The sequence below is a fragment of the Nicotiana tabacum genome, chromosome 23, assembly GCF_000715075.1.
Source record: "Nicotiana tabacum cultivar K326 chromosome 23, ASM71507v2, whole genome shotgun sequence".
Lineage (NCBI taxonomy): Eukaryota > Viridiplantae > Streptophyta > Magnoliopsida > Solanales > Solanaceae > Nicotiana > Nicotiana tabacum.
In genome coordinates, this window is record NC_134102.1 from 9,807,509 (window position 1) to 9,826,913 (window position 19,405).

Genomic DNA, 19,405 nt, shown 5'->3' on the forward strand with positions numbered 1-19,405 from the left:
CTAAAAAGTCTAGGCCTTGATGTCATTTTTGGGCAGCAATGTACCTAAATATTGAGTTTTGTTTTTCATCTACAATTTTGTTGTTGATGTATTAATAAAGCAATATTCTGACCATAATATATGATCATGAAGAATAGCTTTTGAAGGTTCATATGCACCTTACAAATGTAGATAATGATAGTTAATTAATCGGATTATGTTAAAGGACGAGTTTATGATTCAACTATTAAGACTGTTAGGTATTGCCATGATTTTTTTATTATATTTGGTTTTTCTATTTCTTGAAAGAATGACAACATATATACCATAATTGATTTTTTATTTTACGAAAAAGATAATATAATTCTTATTTTTCTCGGAGGAAAAAGTTTTGGACTTTTATAAATTGAGGATATTTTCTTCTCATTTAGTAGCATCCACAATGTAGTCATGAGGGGTTTGAGAGTCTTATTTAGGAGGATAATTTCGGGACAAGTGTTAGCATGTCATTTGTTTTTGTCTCTTTGTGAGGTTATTCTCTCGATATTTTGTACTCTCTTTTATATAGTGAATTTCTTATCTCCGCCTGTGGATGTAGGTCAATTGATTGAATCACATTAAATGTTTACGTCGTTCAAAGTTTGCTTTACTAGTTTTCGCATGATACTTGATTATTTCGATCCTAACATATATTTATTGGGTTAAAGCCTAAAAGGACAAAGTCGTACGACTCTAGAGAATGAGTCGGAATGTATCATGATCCAAAATTTTCACCTTCGGGACCGTGATGACGCCTAACATTTCACTTGCTAGGCAAGCCAACGTTAGAATAATTTAAACCACTTTAAACAATCCATTTTAATTAATTAATAAAGAAACCAAACAACTGGAAAAAAAAGTCTGAATTAAAGTAACAATCCAAAATAATAACGTTATCTAAATACCAACTCAGAACTGGAGTCACAAGTGCACGGACTTCTAGAATAATACAAATAAGGGTCTGAATAAAACTAAAATTGTCTGAAAGAAAGCACACATCTTAAATAAAGTAGAAGGGGACTTCAGAGTTGCGAACGCCGTGCAACTATACCTCAAGTCTTCAAATGCTCGAACAATTACCACTGCTTCCGCACTTTGGGAGTTTGCGGCCGCACATCCGCACTCCAAAATGTACCCTCTGCACTTCAACTGTTCCAAAATATCATTAGAGTGCCCGAAATGCCCAAACTAGTTCAAAACTCACCCAAGCCACTCGGGACCCCGTTCAAATATACCAACCAGTCCCGTAACATACCGTGGACCTACTCGAGGTCTCAAATCAAGTCAAACAATGTCGAAACTACAATTCACACCTCAATCGGACTTGTGAGTTTATAAAATTTTCAATTCTATAACTCACACCGAAACATGTCAATTCAATCCGGAATAATATCCAATGTTGTAGGTAAGTCCCAAATAACATAACATAGCTATTCCAACTCTCGGAATCTCAATCCGAGTCCGATATCGATAAAGTCAAATTCACGGTCAAACTTTGAAAATCTTTAGCTTTTAGATTTCTAGTTTCCGTTAAATGGAGATAATTTGAGCTAGGGACCTTCGAATTCGATTTCGGGCATATGCCCAAGTCCCAAATTACGATATAGACCTACCGAACTATCAAAATACTGATCTGAGTCTATTTGCTCAAAACGTTGATCGAAGTCAACTTAGTTGAGTTTTAAAGCTCTATTTCACATTTTAATCAATTTTTTACATTAAAACTTTCCAAAAAATTTACGGATTGTGCACGTAAGTCGAGAAATACTGAAAGGTGCTATTTTAGGTTTTAGAACACATAAATAATTATTAAATTTAAAGGTGACCTATCGGGGCATCACATTCTCCACTTCTAAAACAAACGTTTGTCCTCGAACGGAATTAGAAAAGTATCTACGTTGGTGAAAAGGTATGGATATCTACTCTGCATGTCCGACTCGGACTCCCAGGTAGCTTCCTCAATCGACTGACATCTCCATTACACCCGAACTGAAGGATAACTCTTAAACCTCAACTGTCGGACCTGCCGGGCTAGAATAGCTACCGGCTCCTCCTAATAAGTCAAATTCTTGCCCAATTGGACTGAGCTAAAATCTAACACATGGGACAGATCACCATGATATTTTCGGAGCATAGACACATGGAACACCGGATGAACTACTGATAAACTAGGTGGCAATACAAGCCTGTAGGCTACTTCACCCACCCTTTTAAGAATATCAAAGGGTCCAATATACCTAGGGCTCAACTTGCCCTTCTTTCCGAATCTCATTACACCTTTCATAGGTGAAATCCGGAGCAATACTCGTTATCCAACCATGAATGCAATATCACAAACTTTACTGTCGGCGTAGCTCTTTTTCCTAGACTGAGCTGTGCGAAGTCGATCCTAAATAATCTTGACCTTATCCAAGGCATCCACCAAATCGGTACCGAACAACCCAGCCTTTCCCGGTTCAAACCAGCTAACTGGCGAACGACATCGCCTCTCGTATAATGCTTCATATGGAGCCATAAGAATGCTCGACTAGTAGCTGTTATTATATGCAAACTCCACAAGTGGAAAGAACTGATCCCATGAACCTCCAAAGTCTATAACACAAGCACGAAGCATATCTTCCAATATCTGAATAGTGCGCTCTGACTGTCCGTCTGTCTGTGGATAAAATGTTGTACTCAACTCAAACCGCGTGCCTAACTCATGATGTACAACCCTCCAGAAGTGCGAGGTGAACTGCGTACCTCGATCAAAAATGATAGACACGGGCACACCGTGAAGGCAGACAATCTCGCGGATGTAGATCTCCTATAACCGCTCTGAAGAATAGGTAACTGCTACTGGAATGAAATATGCTGACTTAGTCAACCTGTCCACAATGACACATATTGCGTCGAACTTTCTCTGAGTCCGTGGGAGCCTAACAATAAAATCCATAGTGATACGCTCCGACTTCCACTCAAGAATTTCTAACTACTGAAGCAAACCACCAAGTCTCTGATACTTGTACTTGACTTGCTGACAATTTAGACACCGAGCTACATATGCAACTATATCCTTTTTCATTCTCCTCCACCAATAATGTTGCCGCAAATCTTGATACATTTTGGAGGCACCTAGATGAATAGAATACCGGGAACTATGGGCTTCTTCAAGAATTAATTCACGAATCTCATCTACATTAGGCACACAAATATGACCCTACACCCACAGAACTCCATATTCCCCCACAACAACCTGCTTGGCACCACTATGCCGAACCGTGTCTTTAAGGACAAGCAAATGAGGATTATCATACTGTCGCTCTATGATGCGCTCATATAAAGAAGACTGAGCGACTGTGCGAGCTAGAACATGACTAGGCTCTGAAATATCTAAACTCACGAACTGATTGGGCAAAGTCTGAACATCTGCAGCTAATGGCCTCTCACCAACCGAAATATATGCAAGGCTGCCCATACTCACAACCTTTCTACTCAAAGCATCGGCCACCACATTGGCCTTTCCGGGGTGATACAAAATGGTGATATCATAGTCTTTCAACAACTCCAACCATCTTCTCTGCCTCAAATTGAGATATTTTAGTTTGAACAGATACTGTAAGCTACGATGATCAGTAAATACCTCATACGAGACACGGTAAAGGTAATGCCTCCAAATATTCAGCGCATGAACAATGGCTGCCAATTATAAGTCTTCTCGTGAACTTTCAATTATCGCGACGCGTATGCAATCACCCTGTCATCTTGCATTAATACTGCACCAAGCCCAATGCGAGATGCATCACAATATACCGTATAAGATCCTGAACCTATGGGCAATACCAACACTGTCGTCATAGTCAAAGCAGTCTTGAGCTTCTGAAAGCTCAACTCACACTCGTTTGACCATCTGAATGAGGCACCCTTCTGGGTCAATTTGGTCAATGGAGACGCTATAGATGAAAACCCCTCCACAAACCGGTGATAATAACCTACCAAACCTAGGAAACTCCGGATCTTTGTAGATGAAGTAGGTCTAGGCCAATTTTGAACTGCCTCAATCTTCTTAGGATCCACTATTATGCCTTCTGCCAATACAACATGCCCCAAAAAGGTAACCGAGTCTAACCAAAATTCGCATTTTAAAAATTTGGCATATAACTGATTATTCTTCAAAGTCCGAAGCACAGTCCGAAGATGTTGCTCATGCTCCTCTCGACTACTAGAGTAAATCAAGATATCTTCAATGAATACAACCACAAAAGAATCCAAATAGGGTTTCAATACCCAGTTCATCAAATCCATAAATGCTGTTGGGGCATTTGTTAGCCCAAATGACATCACTAGGAATTCGTAATGCCCATACCGAGTCCGAAAAGCTGTCTTAGGGACATCAGATGCCCTAATATTCAACTGATGGTAACCAGACCTCAAATCAATCTTCGAAAACACCTTGGAACCCTGAAGCTGATCGAATAAGTCATCAATTCTTGGCAACAGATACTTGTTCTTGATAGTAACCTTATTTAACTGCCAATAATCTATACACATCCGCATTGAACCATCTTTCTTCTTTTCAAATAACACTGGTGTACCCCAGGCGAGACGCTAGGTCTAATAAATCTCTGGTCAAGCAAGTCTTGTAATTGTTCCTTCAATTCCTTTAGCTCCGGCAGAACCATACGGTATGGTGGAATAGAAGGTGCCCGAAGCTAAATCAAAATAGAAGTCAATATCTCTGTCGGTTGACATCCCCGACAAATCTACAGGAAATACATCTGCAAACTCACATACAACTGGAACTGAATATATAGAAGTAACATATGCTTTAGAATCGTGAATATGAGCTAAATAATCTAGACACACCTTCTCAAATATAAGTCGAGCTTTCACGTAAGAGATAACCCTGTTGGTGGAATGACCAGGAGTCCTTTTCCACTCTATTCGAGGTAACCCCGACATGGCTAATGTTACCGTTTTGGCGTGACAATCCAATATAGCATGATAAGGTGACAACCAATTCATACCCAAGATGATATCAAAATCTACCATATTAAGAAGTAGAAGATCCACGCTAGTCTCAAGACTTTCAATAGTAACCACACATAAACTATAAACATGATCTACCACGACAGAATCTCCCACTGGTATGGATACACACACAGAAGCACCCAAAGAATCATAAGGCACAACCATATATGAAGCAAAATATAGGAGGACAAATAGGAATAAGCAGATCCCGGATCAAATAGAACTGAAGCATCTCTATGGCAAACTGGAATAATACTTGTGATCACGGCGTCGGATGACTCGGCCTCAGGTCTAGCTAGGAAAGCATAAAATCGGGGTTGGGCCCCACCACTCTGAACTACATCTCTAGGATGACCTCTAACTGGATGACCTCTACCTCTAACGACCTAATCTCCACCTCTAACGGTCTGACCTTCACCTCTAGCTACCTGACTCCTGCCATAAGTACTCTTTCCTCCAGATGAGGCACCTCTAAAATTACCGGAATGACGAGGCCTCTTATCTAACACTGGCCCTCTCTCCTGAGCACAAAGTTACTCGATCCGCCTAGCAATATTCACGGCTGTCTGGAAGGAAATATCAGTCCCTCTATCTTTGGCCATCTGAAGCCTGATAGTATAAGTGAGTCCATCAATAAATCTACTCACTCTCTCCCTTTTAGTAGGAAGCAAGACAATGGCATGACGTGCTATGTCCACAAATCGAGTCTCATACTGGGTGACGGTCATACTACCCTGCTGAAGACGCTCAAACTGCCTGCGATATTCCTCTCTTAGTGTAATAGGAACAAACTTCTCTAGGAACAGTTGTGAGAACTGCTCCCAGGTAAGTACATGCGAATCAGATGGTCTAGTAAATACATAATCTCTCCACCACCTCTTGGTGGAACCAGTTATCTGAAACATAGCAAAATCGACCTCGTTGCTTTCAACTATTCCCATGTTCCACAACACCTCATGGCAGCGATCAAGATAATCCTGTGGGTCCTCAGTAGGTGTACCACTAAAGTGAACTAGGAAGAGCTTAGTAAACTTGTCCACTCTCAATGGGACTCAGAAGATATGGCGGGCCTATCACTGGCCTGTGCTGCAACAACTAGCTGAACTACCCCAACTGGCAGGACTGATGGAGCCTGATACTGGAGAACTATCTGCTCCGGAGCAGGAGTAGTGGGAGTTTGTGCTCCTCCCCAGCCTGTGAGATGGCTGGTGCCACTGGAAATGTACCATTCTGGGCCACACCCTCTATTGGGCTCACCAAACGGACTAGAGCGTCCTGAAGCACTGGAGTAGCTATGAATCCTTTCGGGACCTGGACTGGTCCAATAGGTACAATCTGAGCTGGAAACTCCGCTTCCAAATCCGCCTGAGGTTCTACAACAGGTGCTGCTGCTCGAGCTCTAGACTGAGCTCTACCTCGGCCTCTGGAACGACCTGGGCCTCGGCCTCTACCCCTGGTCATAGTTGCCACCGGGGGCTCTGGCTCATGTTCTGCGGTAGATGTAGTTCGTTTTCTCGCCATCCGAGAGAGAACAAGAATAGAATGGTTCAATCATCGATGATAGAATAAAAGCGTACGATGGAATAAGCAAGAAGTGATATTGTTCCTTTACTTCATAGCCTCTGGAAGATAAGTGCAAACGTCTACGTAACGATCCTTCAGACTCTACTAAGCTTGCTCGTGACTCGTGAGACCTAAGTAACCTAGTGCTCTGATACCAACTTGTCACGACCAGATATTTCCACCTTCGGGACCGTGATGGCGCCTAACATTTCACTTGCTAGGCAAGCCAACGTTAGAATAATTTAAACTATTTTTAACAATCTATTTTAATTAATTAATAAAGAAACCAAACAACTAAATAATGTCTGAATTAAAGTGAACAATCCAAAATAATAATATTGTCTAAATACCAACCCATAACTGGAGTCACAAGTGCACGAGTTTCTAGAATAATACAAATAAGGGTCTGAATAAAACTAAAGTTGTCTGAAAGAAAGCACACAATTAAAATAAAGTAGAAGGGGACTTCAGAACTGCGAACGCCGTGCAGCTATACCTCAAGTCTCCACTGGTAGCTGAATCTGAGCAAATCTACAGTACACCACTGGGACCAACTCTGAAATCTGCACAAGAAGTGCAGAGTGTAGTATGAGTACAACCGACCCCATGTACTCTGTAAGTGCCGAGCCTAACCTCGACGAAGTAGTAACGAGGCTAAGGCAGGTCACTTACATTAACATGTACGCAATAATAATAATAATAATAATAATAATAATAATAATAATAATAATAATAATAATAATAATAATAATAATAATAATAATAATAATAATAATAATAATAATAATAATAATAATAATAATAATAATAATAATAATAATAATAATAATAATAATAATAATAATAATAATAATAATAATAATAATAATAATAATAATAATAATAATAATAATAATAATAATAATAATAATAATAATAATAATAATAATAATAATAATAATAATAATAATAATAATAATAATAATAATAATAATAATAATAATAATAATAATAATAATAATAATAATAATAATAATAATAATAATAATAATAATAATAATAATAATAATAATAATAATAATAATAATAATAATAATAATAATAATAATAATAATAATAATAATAATAATAATAATAATAATAATAATAATAATAATAATAATAATAATAATAATAATAATAATAATAATAATAATAATAATAATAATAATAATAATAATAATAATAATAATAATAATAATAATAATAATAATAATAATAATAATAATAATAATAATAATAATAATAATAATAATAATAATAATAATAATAATAATAATAATAATAATAATAATAATAATAATAATAATAATAATAATAATAATAATAATAATAATAATAATAATAATAATAATAATAATAATAATAATAATAATAATAATAATAATAATAATAATAATAATAATAATAATAATAATAATAATAATAATAATAATAATAATAATAATAATAATAATAATAATAATAATAATAATAATAATAATAATAATAATAATAATAATAATAATAATAATAATAATAATAATAATAATAATAATAATAATAATAATAATAATAATAATAATAATAATAATAATAATAATAATAATAATAATAATAATAATAATAATAATAATAATAATAATAATAATAATAATAATAATAATAATAATAATAATAATAATAATAATAATAATAATAATAATAATAATAATAATAATAATAATAACAGGAATTGAGGTAAGACAGGTAATCATATCAATAATTGAAATTATTTCAGCAGTCACAACCAATTATTTCTTTTCTCATTCTGTTGCGGTGTGCGACCCGTTCTCCCAATAAAATCCTTCAATTAAATTCCGTTGCAGCGTGCAACCAGCTCCAACAATATAAACTTAAAATATAATTCGTTGCGGCGTGCAATCCGATCCCCCAATATATTCATTTTCATCTCCGTTGCGGCGTGCAACCTGCTCCAACAATATAATTTAACAACTCTTAAATGTAATAAAAATACTTCAATAAATACCACATTCAATAAGAAATTATTAGGCAACAAAGCATACAATATTTATAAATTATTTAGGAAACAAGTAATGACAAGTAGCAATTAATTATGGAAATCAAGGAGATAATAGGCAATTTAATATCTAATATACTAAATGTCAAGTAGCAATTAAGTCACATAAGTTAAATAAGCATGTAGCAATTATATCATGATTTCAAGACTTAATATTTGGCGAGAAATATGAGAGAAATAATTAATATAATAATTAACTCATGATAAAGAAAATAATTTATGATTTCTAGATAAATATGCAAACAATCAATTTGACGACATATATGCACTCGTTACCTTGCCTATACATCGTTACACATGAAATTCATGTAACAAATAATTCAAGAGTTCTATTCTCTCAAGTCAAGGTTAACCACGACACTTACCTTGTTCTCCAATTTCAAAATATCACTCGACCACAACTTTTCCTTTCGAATTATTCTCCAAATCAATCAAACCTAGCAAATTATTTACCAACAATTCAATTTGAGCTTTAGAAATTATTCACAATTCGAAAGAGACTTAATTTAAGTCATTTCGGAAAAGTCATCCAAAAGTCAACGTGAGACCCATATTTCGGAACCCGGCGAAAAATCACGAAATCCGAACACGCGTTCTGATACGAGTTCAATTATATAAAAAATATAGAATTCCGACATCGGATTGCCCTTCGAATCCTAAAATTATAGTTTATGAAGTTTCTATAATTTTTCTCAAATTTTCATCTCAAAATACTAATTGAATGATGAAAACAATGATATATTTAGGTATATTAACCAAATCCGAGTTAGAATCACTTACCCGGATGAATTTCTTGAAAAACCCACGAAAATCGCTACAAACCGAGCTCTCTAAATCCAAAAATAAAAAATGAGATGAAACCCTTGTTTATATGGTACCACATCTGATCCGCACATCTCACGTTCTGCAGCCGCAATCCAAATTACGCGGCCGCACTTCAGCAGCGCTGCACTACTAGGTTTTAGTAAATTGACCATAACTTTCTCTACAAATATCAAAATGATTAATGTACCTTTCTAGAAACTAGACTCAAAGGGGTACAACTTTCGTTTTTGAATCATCTCCAAATTCCTTGTAAATTAAAAGATATAAGCTTTCGAAATCGGACCATCGAACCTGCAGAATCTCTTTTCTGCGGCCGCGAGAGGAACTCTGCGGACCACACAATTTCAACTGCGGTCCGCACAACTACCACTGCCTCCGCACTTTGGGAGTTTGCGTCCGCACATCCGCACTCCAAAATGTGCCCTCTGCACTTCAACTGTTACAAAACATCATCAGAGTGCCCAAAATGCCCAAACTCGCTCAAAACTCACCTAAGCCACTCGGGACTCCGTTCAAATATACCAGCCAGTCCCGTAACATAACGCAGATCTACTCGAAGTCTCAAATCACATCAAAATGTCGAAACTACAATTCGCACCTCGATTCGGACTTATGAGTTCATGAAATTTTCAATTCTATAACTCACGCCGAAACATGTCAATTCAATTCGAAATAATCTCAAATTTTGCAGGTAAGTCCCAAATTCCATAACAGAGCTATTCCAGCTCTCGGAATCTCAATCGGAATCCGATATCGATAAATTCATATGTACGGTCAAATTTTAAAAATCTTTAGCCTTTAGATTTCTAGTTTCCGTTAAATGGCGATAATTTGAGTTAGGGACCTCCGAATTCGATTTTGGGCATACGCCCAAGTCTCAAATCACGATACGGACCTACAGGAACTGTCAAAACACTGTTCTGGGTCATTTGCTCAAAACGTTGACCGAAGTCAACTTAATTGAGTTTTAAAGCTCTATTTCAGATTTTAATTAATTTTTCACATAAAAACTTTTCGTAAAATTTACGGACTGCGCACGCAAGTTGAGTAATACTGAAAGGTGCTATTTGAGGTTTTAGAACATATAAATAATTATTAAATTTAAAGATGACCTATCGGGTCATCACAAAATGACAATACCGTGATAGTTAAGCCTCATTTTACTATATTACACGCCTTATTGAAAAATGTTGAGATTTTAAAAGGAGCTTAAGATTGTCAAAACTGAAACAAATAGTGGGAAAAAGCATACCGACAAATAAATTGGAAGTAGTACCTAGATTATCATAGGCAGTATTTAGTACTCCCTCCGATTTTCAATAAGTGATTAATTTGTCTTGGGCACACCCATTAAGGAAATATAAATTTTTAGACAAAAATAGTTAGTGTAACTAAACTACCCTTAATTAAGGATAATTTTGAGAGGAGTAAAAAACTTTTTAGAGATACGTACATAAGAGTAATTTTGAAAAAAAAATATTTTTTTTCTTGATTATATAAATGGACACTTATTTTGGACCAAATTAATAAGGCAAATTTCTCACTTATTGTGGACCAGAGGGAGTAGTAATTAACATTTATAACAAATCAAGTATAGGAAACTTAATTGGTACTCCCTTCGGTCCAAAATAAGTGAGTTTTGGTTGTTTTCACACAGATAAAGCTGTCAAAACGGGCCAGCCCAACCTAAGTCTCGTGGACTTATAAATTTGGTGGGCTACGACAGGCTGGCCCGCCATATGAATGAGCCTTAAAATGGCCAGCCCAACCCACCCCTAAGAGGGCCGCGGGCTAGGGCGGGTCGGCTCTTCAATTTTTTTTTAGAAAAAAGAATTTCTTTAAATTCTTAAATTCTTAAATTCTTTTGTGACGTAGTCGATTAATCATATAAACAACTTCTGTTTGTTTAGAGCGTACAAAAAGCTTGATATTTGACGAGTAATCTCGTAATCAAAATGCAAATTCTCTATATCTCTAGCTCTTCTTTTTTGAAGTTTCATTAATATTTTCTTAATACTTTTCTTTCATTTTCCTCAAATTCAGAGATTGCTTCAATAAGTTTTTTTTTTTAATTTAGGATTAACATCATTTGCTGATTTCATCATAATAGTCTATAAAAATTTTAAAATTCCCGAAATTTGCTAGTGGTCAATTTTTTTGTGTGTATTTAAAATTGATCTTTTTCTATACTGAAGAGCAGTTTAAATATTAATAATATATTAAAGTAATCCAAACTGATCATTGTCCACTGAAAGTAATATTGTTTTGAAATTATTTTTATTATTGGCCACCTAAAACTTTTTGAATTCGTTATTAATTAAGAAAAAAGAAAACTAATTTTGTCAAATTACATGCATGTCAAAAATCTAAATTCTAGTTGATATGGAAGGGTAAATGAGCAATCTCTCTCTCTCTCTCTCTCTCTCTCTCTCTATATATATATATATATATATATATATATATATATATATTTTATACTACTAGGCATGCCTAGTAGCTATTTTATTAATAATAAAAGTAAAAAGAAAACACAACAGAAAAGTACAAGTAAGGGGGCTAGTAACAGTAGTGTTGCATATATGTCTTGGCTATATAATCACTCCTTTGAGCCTCCATTGCATTAAGATGGCAGCCTCATGTAGAGGATCATGGTATAGCTGCCCGCAAAAGTCTCACGAGGGCATATATTCTCATAGCCGCTTGGACCTTCCCAAAGGCATAGGAATATAGCACACACATACTGGGCTAGACCTTACCTTAAAAATCCTATTGAGGCATAATAAATCTCATCTACTATCAAGCACGAAGAAAATATGAACTGGAAAATAACTAAGTACTGTATGATCATCACAGAGTTTATAACATACTCTGTGATGATATTACAAATAATGATGCTTAAAAAATGATAAAATAAAACAAGGTAAAAAATTGTGTCTTGCCCCTCTTTCTTCTACCGTGTGCACTCTTCAATTTGTATTTCATTGGTTTATCCTTCCACTATCTTCAAATATTCTTCAAACTTTATCATTTTTTTTTGATCTATTGGACCTTGTGGAGGTGGTTGGGCCAACCGCCTTTTATTTTGCACTTCTCATTGGAGGTTTTCTAATGACAACCTCTTGTGTTAACTTGCCATCCCAACTTCGCACATGTCTAGGTGAAAGATCTCCCTCCCTAGCTATAATGTTGAAGGTGGCATCTAGTAGTTCATCCTCTTCTCCTTCTTCATAAAAGTCTTGGCCCATATGCATCCCAAAATCGTCAATATGATTGTAGCCCTAACTAGTCAACCTTGATCATTCCTCGGGTTATTAAATACTGTCAATTTGTCTAAATCATGAGACACAAGTGCATGGAGCATATCGGTCGGTGTCAGATTGTATTTTGAAGCCATTGAACTTGAAGTTCCAGCAGCATTAAAGTTGTGGATAGATGACGAACCAGCTGTGGTTAGTGCATGTTGCTGCCCAATTTTTTCTCTCCCTTTGACAGATTGTATTGCCAAAGTAACACCTTCAAAACCTGTTGTTACTGATCGATTGTTGCTGTCCCGCGGGAACCAAAGCAGCATCATTAGGACTCAGGTTTGTCATGATTTCAACACTTAGAGATTGAATCGAAACCTGCTCAACAATTGCTACTACCATTTCCGATGATGTATTACCTTGTCATGGTGTAGACGCTATTATTTGAGTTCTTAGCTCCTGGTTATCTACAAAGTTTTCTTCCCATTCTTCATATTCTTCTGCTTGGTCAACCCATGTTTTACGACCTATCATGACAGCATTGGTAGCACCTTGTTGCTCCTTAGAACAACTTCCTTCATTTGTGGATGCTTGAGAGGATGAAGTCATACTTGCATTTGCTTGTTGATTGTTATATGTTGACAGTAGTTGCTGTCCAGAATCAACTGCTCGGTCACCATAAGAGTCCATCGATTGCGAAGGGACCTCATGAACAGAGGTATTCAAGGTAACCAATGGTGCGTTAACTTTTTGAATGGTATGTAACAACAAAGTTGCGTTCGAGTCCTTTATCATTTTATCCAACATAACTGCGTTGGGGAATGTGGATTATAGTTAATAGTTTTTTTAGTTTTTACTTTTTTAAAATATTAAATATTTAATAGTTAATTAATTTGAATTTAATTAATTTTTGGCCCACGGGCCGGCCCAAGCCCAACCTCGGTCAAGCCTCAAGGACCAGCGGGCTAACTTGGGCCGGGCTTATAAGCTTCAGTTTTAAATGGGCTCAAAAAATCTTAGCCCAAGCCTACCCAAGTAGCGGGCTGAGTTGGGATGGTCTCACGGGCCAAGCTCATTTTGACGGCTCTACACACAGATTGAGAAATTCACCTTTTAACATTAATTAATTAGTAATGAAATTTAACCTTTACTTTTAATTCACATAAATACTCCCAGCACATACTCCAACACTATTTACTCCAAGGGAAATGTAGGAAAAAATAATTAATTCATTCTTGAAATATGAAAAAGTCACTTATTTTGGATCACAAAAAAAGATAAAAAAGATCACTTATTGTGGACCGGATAGAGTAGTATTTTCATATTGCAGCAAATTCAAATTGGATTAACTTCAAAATGATATAAAATACAATGAGGTGAATGTGACTGCATCCATCTCATCCAATGCGTTTATTTATCGTCGTCAAATACACCGTAATCAAATGGAAAAAGACATGTCTATACTGTCGTTTCGAAATGTTTTAACAGCTAATTCCTTGAATTAGTCGTTACATTCTACTCCCACTATTCTATTTTATATAACACTTTATTTTCAGTCTCTCAAAAAGAACAATATTTTTTTTATATTTAAAAATAATTTAACTTTAAACTTTCTGTTATACCCTTAAGGGTCGTTTGGTTATTTGTCGAGATTAAGATTATAATTTTGGGATAGAATTTGGGATTGTATTTATCCCATATTTTGTTGTGAATATTATTACTTAATATATACCGGTATAAGTTTTATACCAAAATGATGATATTAACTACTCCCTCCGTTTCAATTTAGATGAGATAGTTTGACTAGTCACGAAGTTTAAGGAAAAAAAAGACTTTTGAAACTTGTGGTCTTAAAATCTTAAGGGATAAAAACTTTGTGGGACTATGACATTTGTGTGGTTATAAAAGCTTCTTATTAAGGGTAAAATAAGTAAAATAAAGGGTTTTAAAGTTGAATTATTTTCAATTGTAGAAACGTGTCATTCTTTTTGAAACGGACTAATAAAGAAAGCGTGTCATCTAAATTAAAATAGATAGAATATTTCACATTGGATGTCGGATAAACAACCCCAAAATTATAATCCTGGGATTGTTAATTAATCCCTGGATATCTTTTTTCACAACCAAATGACCCTTTAATGATATAATTTTATAGTGACATAAATGCCATTATACGTTTAAAAAACCTTTCTAAAACCTTCCTTCTTCTTTCTCGAATTCTATGCTCACTCAAATACCTTCGCATAAAATGGAACATAAGGGACAATACCTTCGCGGGGAAAATAAGAACACTATAATGATATGTGACCTTTCGAGGTAGTAAGGGAGTTTTTTTGGGGAAGAGAATATATAGATCACGTGATGATAAATATGACAGAGTACCACATTCCCTTTCTTGATCAAGTGATCTACTTTATTCCAAAAAAAGAATTTGAACAAAGATGTCATGTATCAACCAAACTAGGAGAAGCCTCCAAATTTATTAGTACCTCCTCCTTTTCGGTACGGATAGTAATATGGACTTGATTTCAATAGTACTTCTATAAGGATATATTCTGAAAAAAAGATTTCATTTTTTCTCAAATCAAAACTAAAATTCTGATATCTTTAGTTATATGGGAAAAGATCACTCCAGCTTGATAACTTTCTTTTTCCTTTTGCATGTTTTCAAAAGGGCATGCATTATATTGTAACTTGTTGGAATACAGGAACCTTATTCATTTCATCCACGTTACATCACATATATTCTCTTTTCATTTTCAAGATTGTAGAATGTGATGCAGCTGCATTTATCATACAAATAATCGAAAACAATTAATACCTTGGATATTATTCACCCACTTGCCCTTTTGGGAAAATTGTCATCCTTTTTCTATCTAACCACTTTAAGCCTTATATATAGCTCACTCCAATTCAAGTTACCATAGCAAATCAAGAAACTCAATACACAAAGCCTTTTATTTTCTAGCTAGTTGTCTACACATATTTCTTCACATACAAATATTTCACCAAATATTTAAACATTATGGATATGGTGATGAAGTTGGGAGCACAAAGTCCTGTTGTGATTTTTAGCAGAAGTACTTGTTGCATGTCTCACACTATCGAAACGTTAATCCGTAATTTTGGTGCAAATTTTACAGTTTATGAGCTTGATAGATTTCAGAATGGGAAGGAATTGGAGAGGGCATTGGTTGAATTAGGGTGTCAACCAAGTGTGCCTGCTGTGTTTATTGGAAATGAATTGATTGGTGGTTCTAATGAAATCATGAGTCTCAACATTAGAGGCAAACTCAAGCAATTGCTCATTAGGGCTAATGCAATTTGGGTGTAGAAATAATTCTTTTGCTAGCTAAAAAGTATAGGTCTTTATGTCATTTTTGGGCAGTAATATACCTAGCTATTGAGTATTTTTTTTTATTTTTTTGCTTTTCTAATAATATGCAGACGGTTTTTCTTTCCTTATCTCCAATTTTGTTGTTTATGTAATAATAAAGGTGTCTTTTGGCCATAATAATCACTTTCTACATTACTAGTTCATATCAATATACTAAAGTTCTTGCAAAATTTCGTATGTGTTCTTGAAAGTAATAACACCAAGTATGGGATGTTTTAATCAAATCCTTAAATATATGAATATCAATATCATAAAGAAAGAGCTTGTGAATATTCATTTATTTTTTCTTGGTGGGACTGACTAGATTTATGACTTTAAACTTCTTTAGGTGATGAGATCATCGAAAAGATTAATTAATTATAAAAGCTGTCAATTTTCTAAAGATAGAGGAATCTTTGTTTGGAGTAATATCCAAACATGTGTACATGCCAAGATGGATTCAATTACGTTTTGTTTTAATTACTACCAAATTAAAAGCTTGCACCGTTAAGTTAATAACCTATAATGCTGGTGGTTTAACTCGAGAGGAGTTCGTTGAGGTCTCAGGAAAATCCCACATGGGAATGAGAGGGAAAAATTAGAGGCCATAAAAAAGCGAGTTCAGGATTCAATTATCGAGACAAATTTTGACAGTTAGGCCGGACCTTGACTTACACTACTTGTAGAAAAATGTTGAGAATTTAAAGTGGACGTCGAATTAACGAGATCACAAGGATCTTAAGATTGTCAAAACTGAAACACATAGCGAAAAAAAGCAGGAGGACACAACTAAATTCGAAAGTAGTAGCTGGATTATCTAGGCGGTCTTTAGTAATTGGCATTCCTAATCAATCATAGGAAGCTTATTTGGTAAATTTTGTATTGCAGCAAACTCAAAGTACATTAGCTTCTACATGAAATTAAATGAATTACAACTGAATGAATGTCGGTGCATCCATTCCATCAGGATAGCTCTGTGCATAAAATGTTCCGCGTTCACGCAGGATCCGGAGAAGAGTTGCATCCTAAGGGTATAATGTGGACAACTTACCCTATTGCAAGCATTAGTAGTTACTTCCGCGACTAGAACTCGTGACCTATAGATTATACAGAGACAACTTTATTATTGCACCAAGACTCCCCTTCACTGCATCCATCCCATCCAATGCGCTAATTTATCCTCTTCAAATACGCATGTAATGAAACTTCCATGAATTAGTCGTTACATTCCGCTCCTTCCATCTCATTTTAGGTGGAGACAAACTTTTCTTTTCAATTCGTCTAAAAAAGGACGCTTTAATGACATGATTTATGGCAAGATAAATATCATGACATGTTTAAGATCACGAGCTCTAAAGTCGTCCTTTTCTTTCTTAAATTTCTCACACTATGTTGTCAAAGTTTGAGCTTGAAGCTCACACGATCTGAGCCCTAATCTGGGCAGAGAAGAAGGAGAATGAGAGAACTTTCTAGAGAGAGAAATATTGAGCAAAATGTTTTGTATTGAAAATGAATTGACTGACTTTCCTATTACACTGTACACGCATATATGTCTCTACTTTGACAGCTGTTTACAGTTATAACTACCTTCTAACACTACAAACCAACTAACCTCTTCCTACATAATTAATCCTTTCACTAATTATGCATGCCTAACTAACTAAACCTCAAGGAACTCCTTTCTCAACACCCCCCCTTAATTTGATAGGTTCAAAAACATTTAGCACTTCCAGATTGGAAAATAAGTACTCATGTTGAGGTCTCAACAATGATTTTGTCAATATGTCAGCCTGTTGCTCCAAAGAGCAGGTATATTGTGTCTTTACCAGTCCTTGTTGAATCTTCTCCCTAATGAAGTGACAGTCAATTTCGATGTGCTTTGTCCTCCCATGGTACACTGGGTTTGCTGCTATATGTAAAGCTGGCTTGTTGTCACAATATAGACTTACTGGCCTCTTTATCTCTATTCCCAACTCTTTGAACAACCTTGTCACCAAAACAAGTTCTGCTACTGTTGAAGCCATGCTTATATACTCTACTTCTGCAGAACTTCTAGAAATTGTGTTTTGTTTCTTTGACTTCCAAGAAATGAGTGAATTTCCATGCTTAATGATGAAGCCTGTGACTGACTTCCTAGTGTTTGGGCATGATGCCTAATCAGCATCACAGTATGCTACCACACTATTTTCCCTCTTGATTTCAACAACACATCTATCTAGCCACTTTAAGCCTTATATATATAGTTCCCTCCAATTCAGGTTACCATATCAAATCAAGAAACTCAATACACAAATCTTTTTCTTTTCTAGTGGCCTTTACAAATTCTTCTTTCTGCACAAGAAAGATATAAACGTTATGGATATGGTGATGAAGTTGGGAGCACAAAGTCTTGTTGTGATATCTAGCAGAAGTACTTGTTGCATGTCTCACACTATCGAAATGTTAATCCAAAATTTTGGAGCAAATCCTACAATTTATGAGCTTGATAGACTTAAGAATGGGAAGGAATTGGAGAGGGCATTTGTTGAATTAGGGTTTCAAATAAGTGTGCCTGTTGTGTTCATTGGAAATGAATTGGTTGGTGGTTCTAATGAAATCATGAGTCTCAACATTAGGGGAAAACATAAGTAATTACTCATTAGGGCTAATGCAATTTGGGTATAGAAATAGTGCTTTTCATTTTCTAGCTAAAATGTCTAGACCTTGATGTCATATTTGGGCAGCAAGGTATCTAGCTATTGAGTTTTTTTTTTTCTCATTTTCGATTTTGTTATTGAAGTATTAATAAAGTTGTAATGACCCGACCGATCATTTAGAGCTTGGCACGTTATTTTGTGGTTCGAGGCCTTGAGTAGCTTCACTTCAGGTGTTATGACTTGTACGTGTGGTCGGAATTTAATTTCGGAGTTGGTCTGGAAAGAAAATTCTAAATTTGGAAACTTTAAGTTGGAAGAGTTGACCAAACTTTGACTTTTGAGTAAACGACCTCGGAATTGGGATTTGAAGGTTCCAACAGGTTCGTATGATGATTTCAGACTTGGGCTATGTCCGGATTGGTTTTCGGATCACCCGGGAGCATTTCAACGCCTATTGTGGAAGTTGGCATTTTGGGAAGGATTTCATAAATTTGTGTTGAAGTATATTTCAATGTTATCAGTGTCTATTTGAGATTCTGAGTTTGGGGATAGCTCCGTATGGTGATTCTGATCTTAGTAGAGCGTCTAGATGTTAATTTGGAGGTCCCAGGTAATTTTAGAGTCATTTGGTGAAAGTTAGAAATTTAAAGGGTTT

At 35.3% G+C, this 19,405-nt stretch overlaps 2 protein-coding genes across 2 annotated transcripts; both read left to right on the forward strand.

Moving 5' to 3' along the window:
• The first annotated feature begins 15,763 nt into the window (after positions 1 to 15,763).
• On the forward strand, positions 15,764 to 16,072 carry LOC107769555 (monothiol glutaredoxin-S6-like). Its single transcript, XM_016588783.2, has one exon. It carries the CDS (start codon positions 15,764 to 15,766, stop codon positions 16,070 to 16,072), a length of 309 nt encoding a protein of 102 aa, XP_016444269.1.
• Positions 16,073 to 18,469: 2,397 nt separating this feature from the next.
• On the forward strand, positions 18,470 to 18,745 carry LOC142177032 (monothiol glutaredoxin-S2-like). Its single transcript, XM_075245491.1, has one exon. It carries the CDS (start codon positions 18,470 to 18,472, stop codon positions 18,743 to 18,745), a length of 276 nt encoding a protein of 91 aa, XP_075101592.1.
• Positions 18,746 to 19,405: the final 660 nt, after the last annotated feature.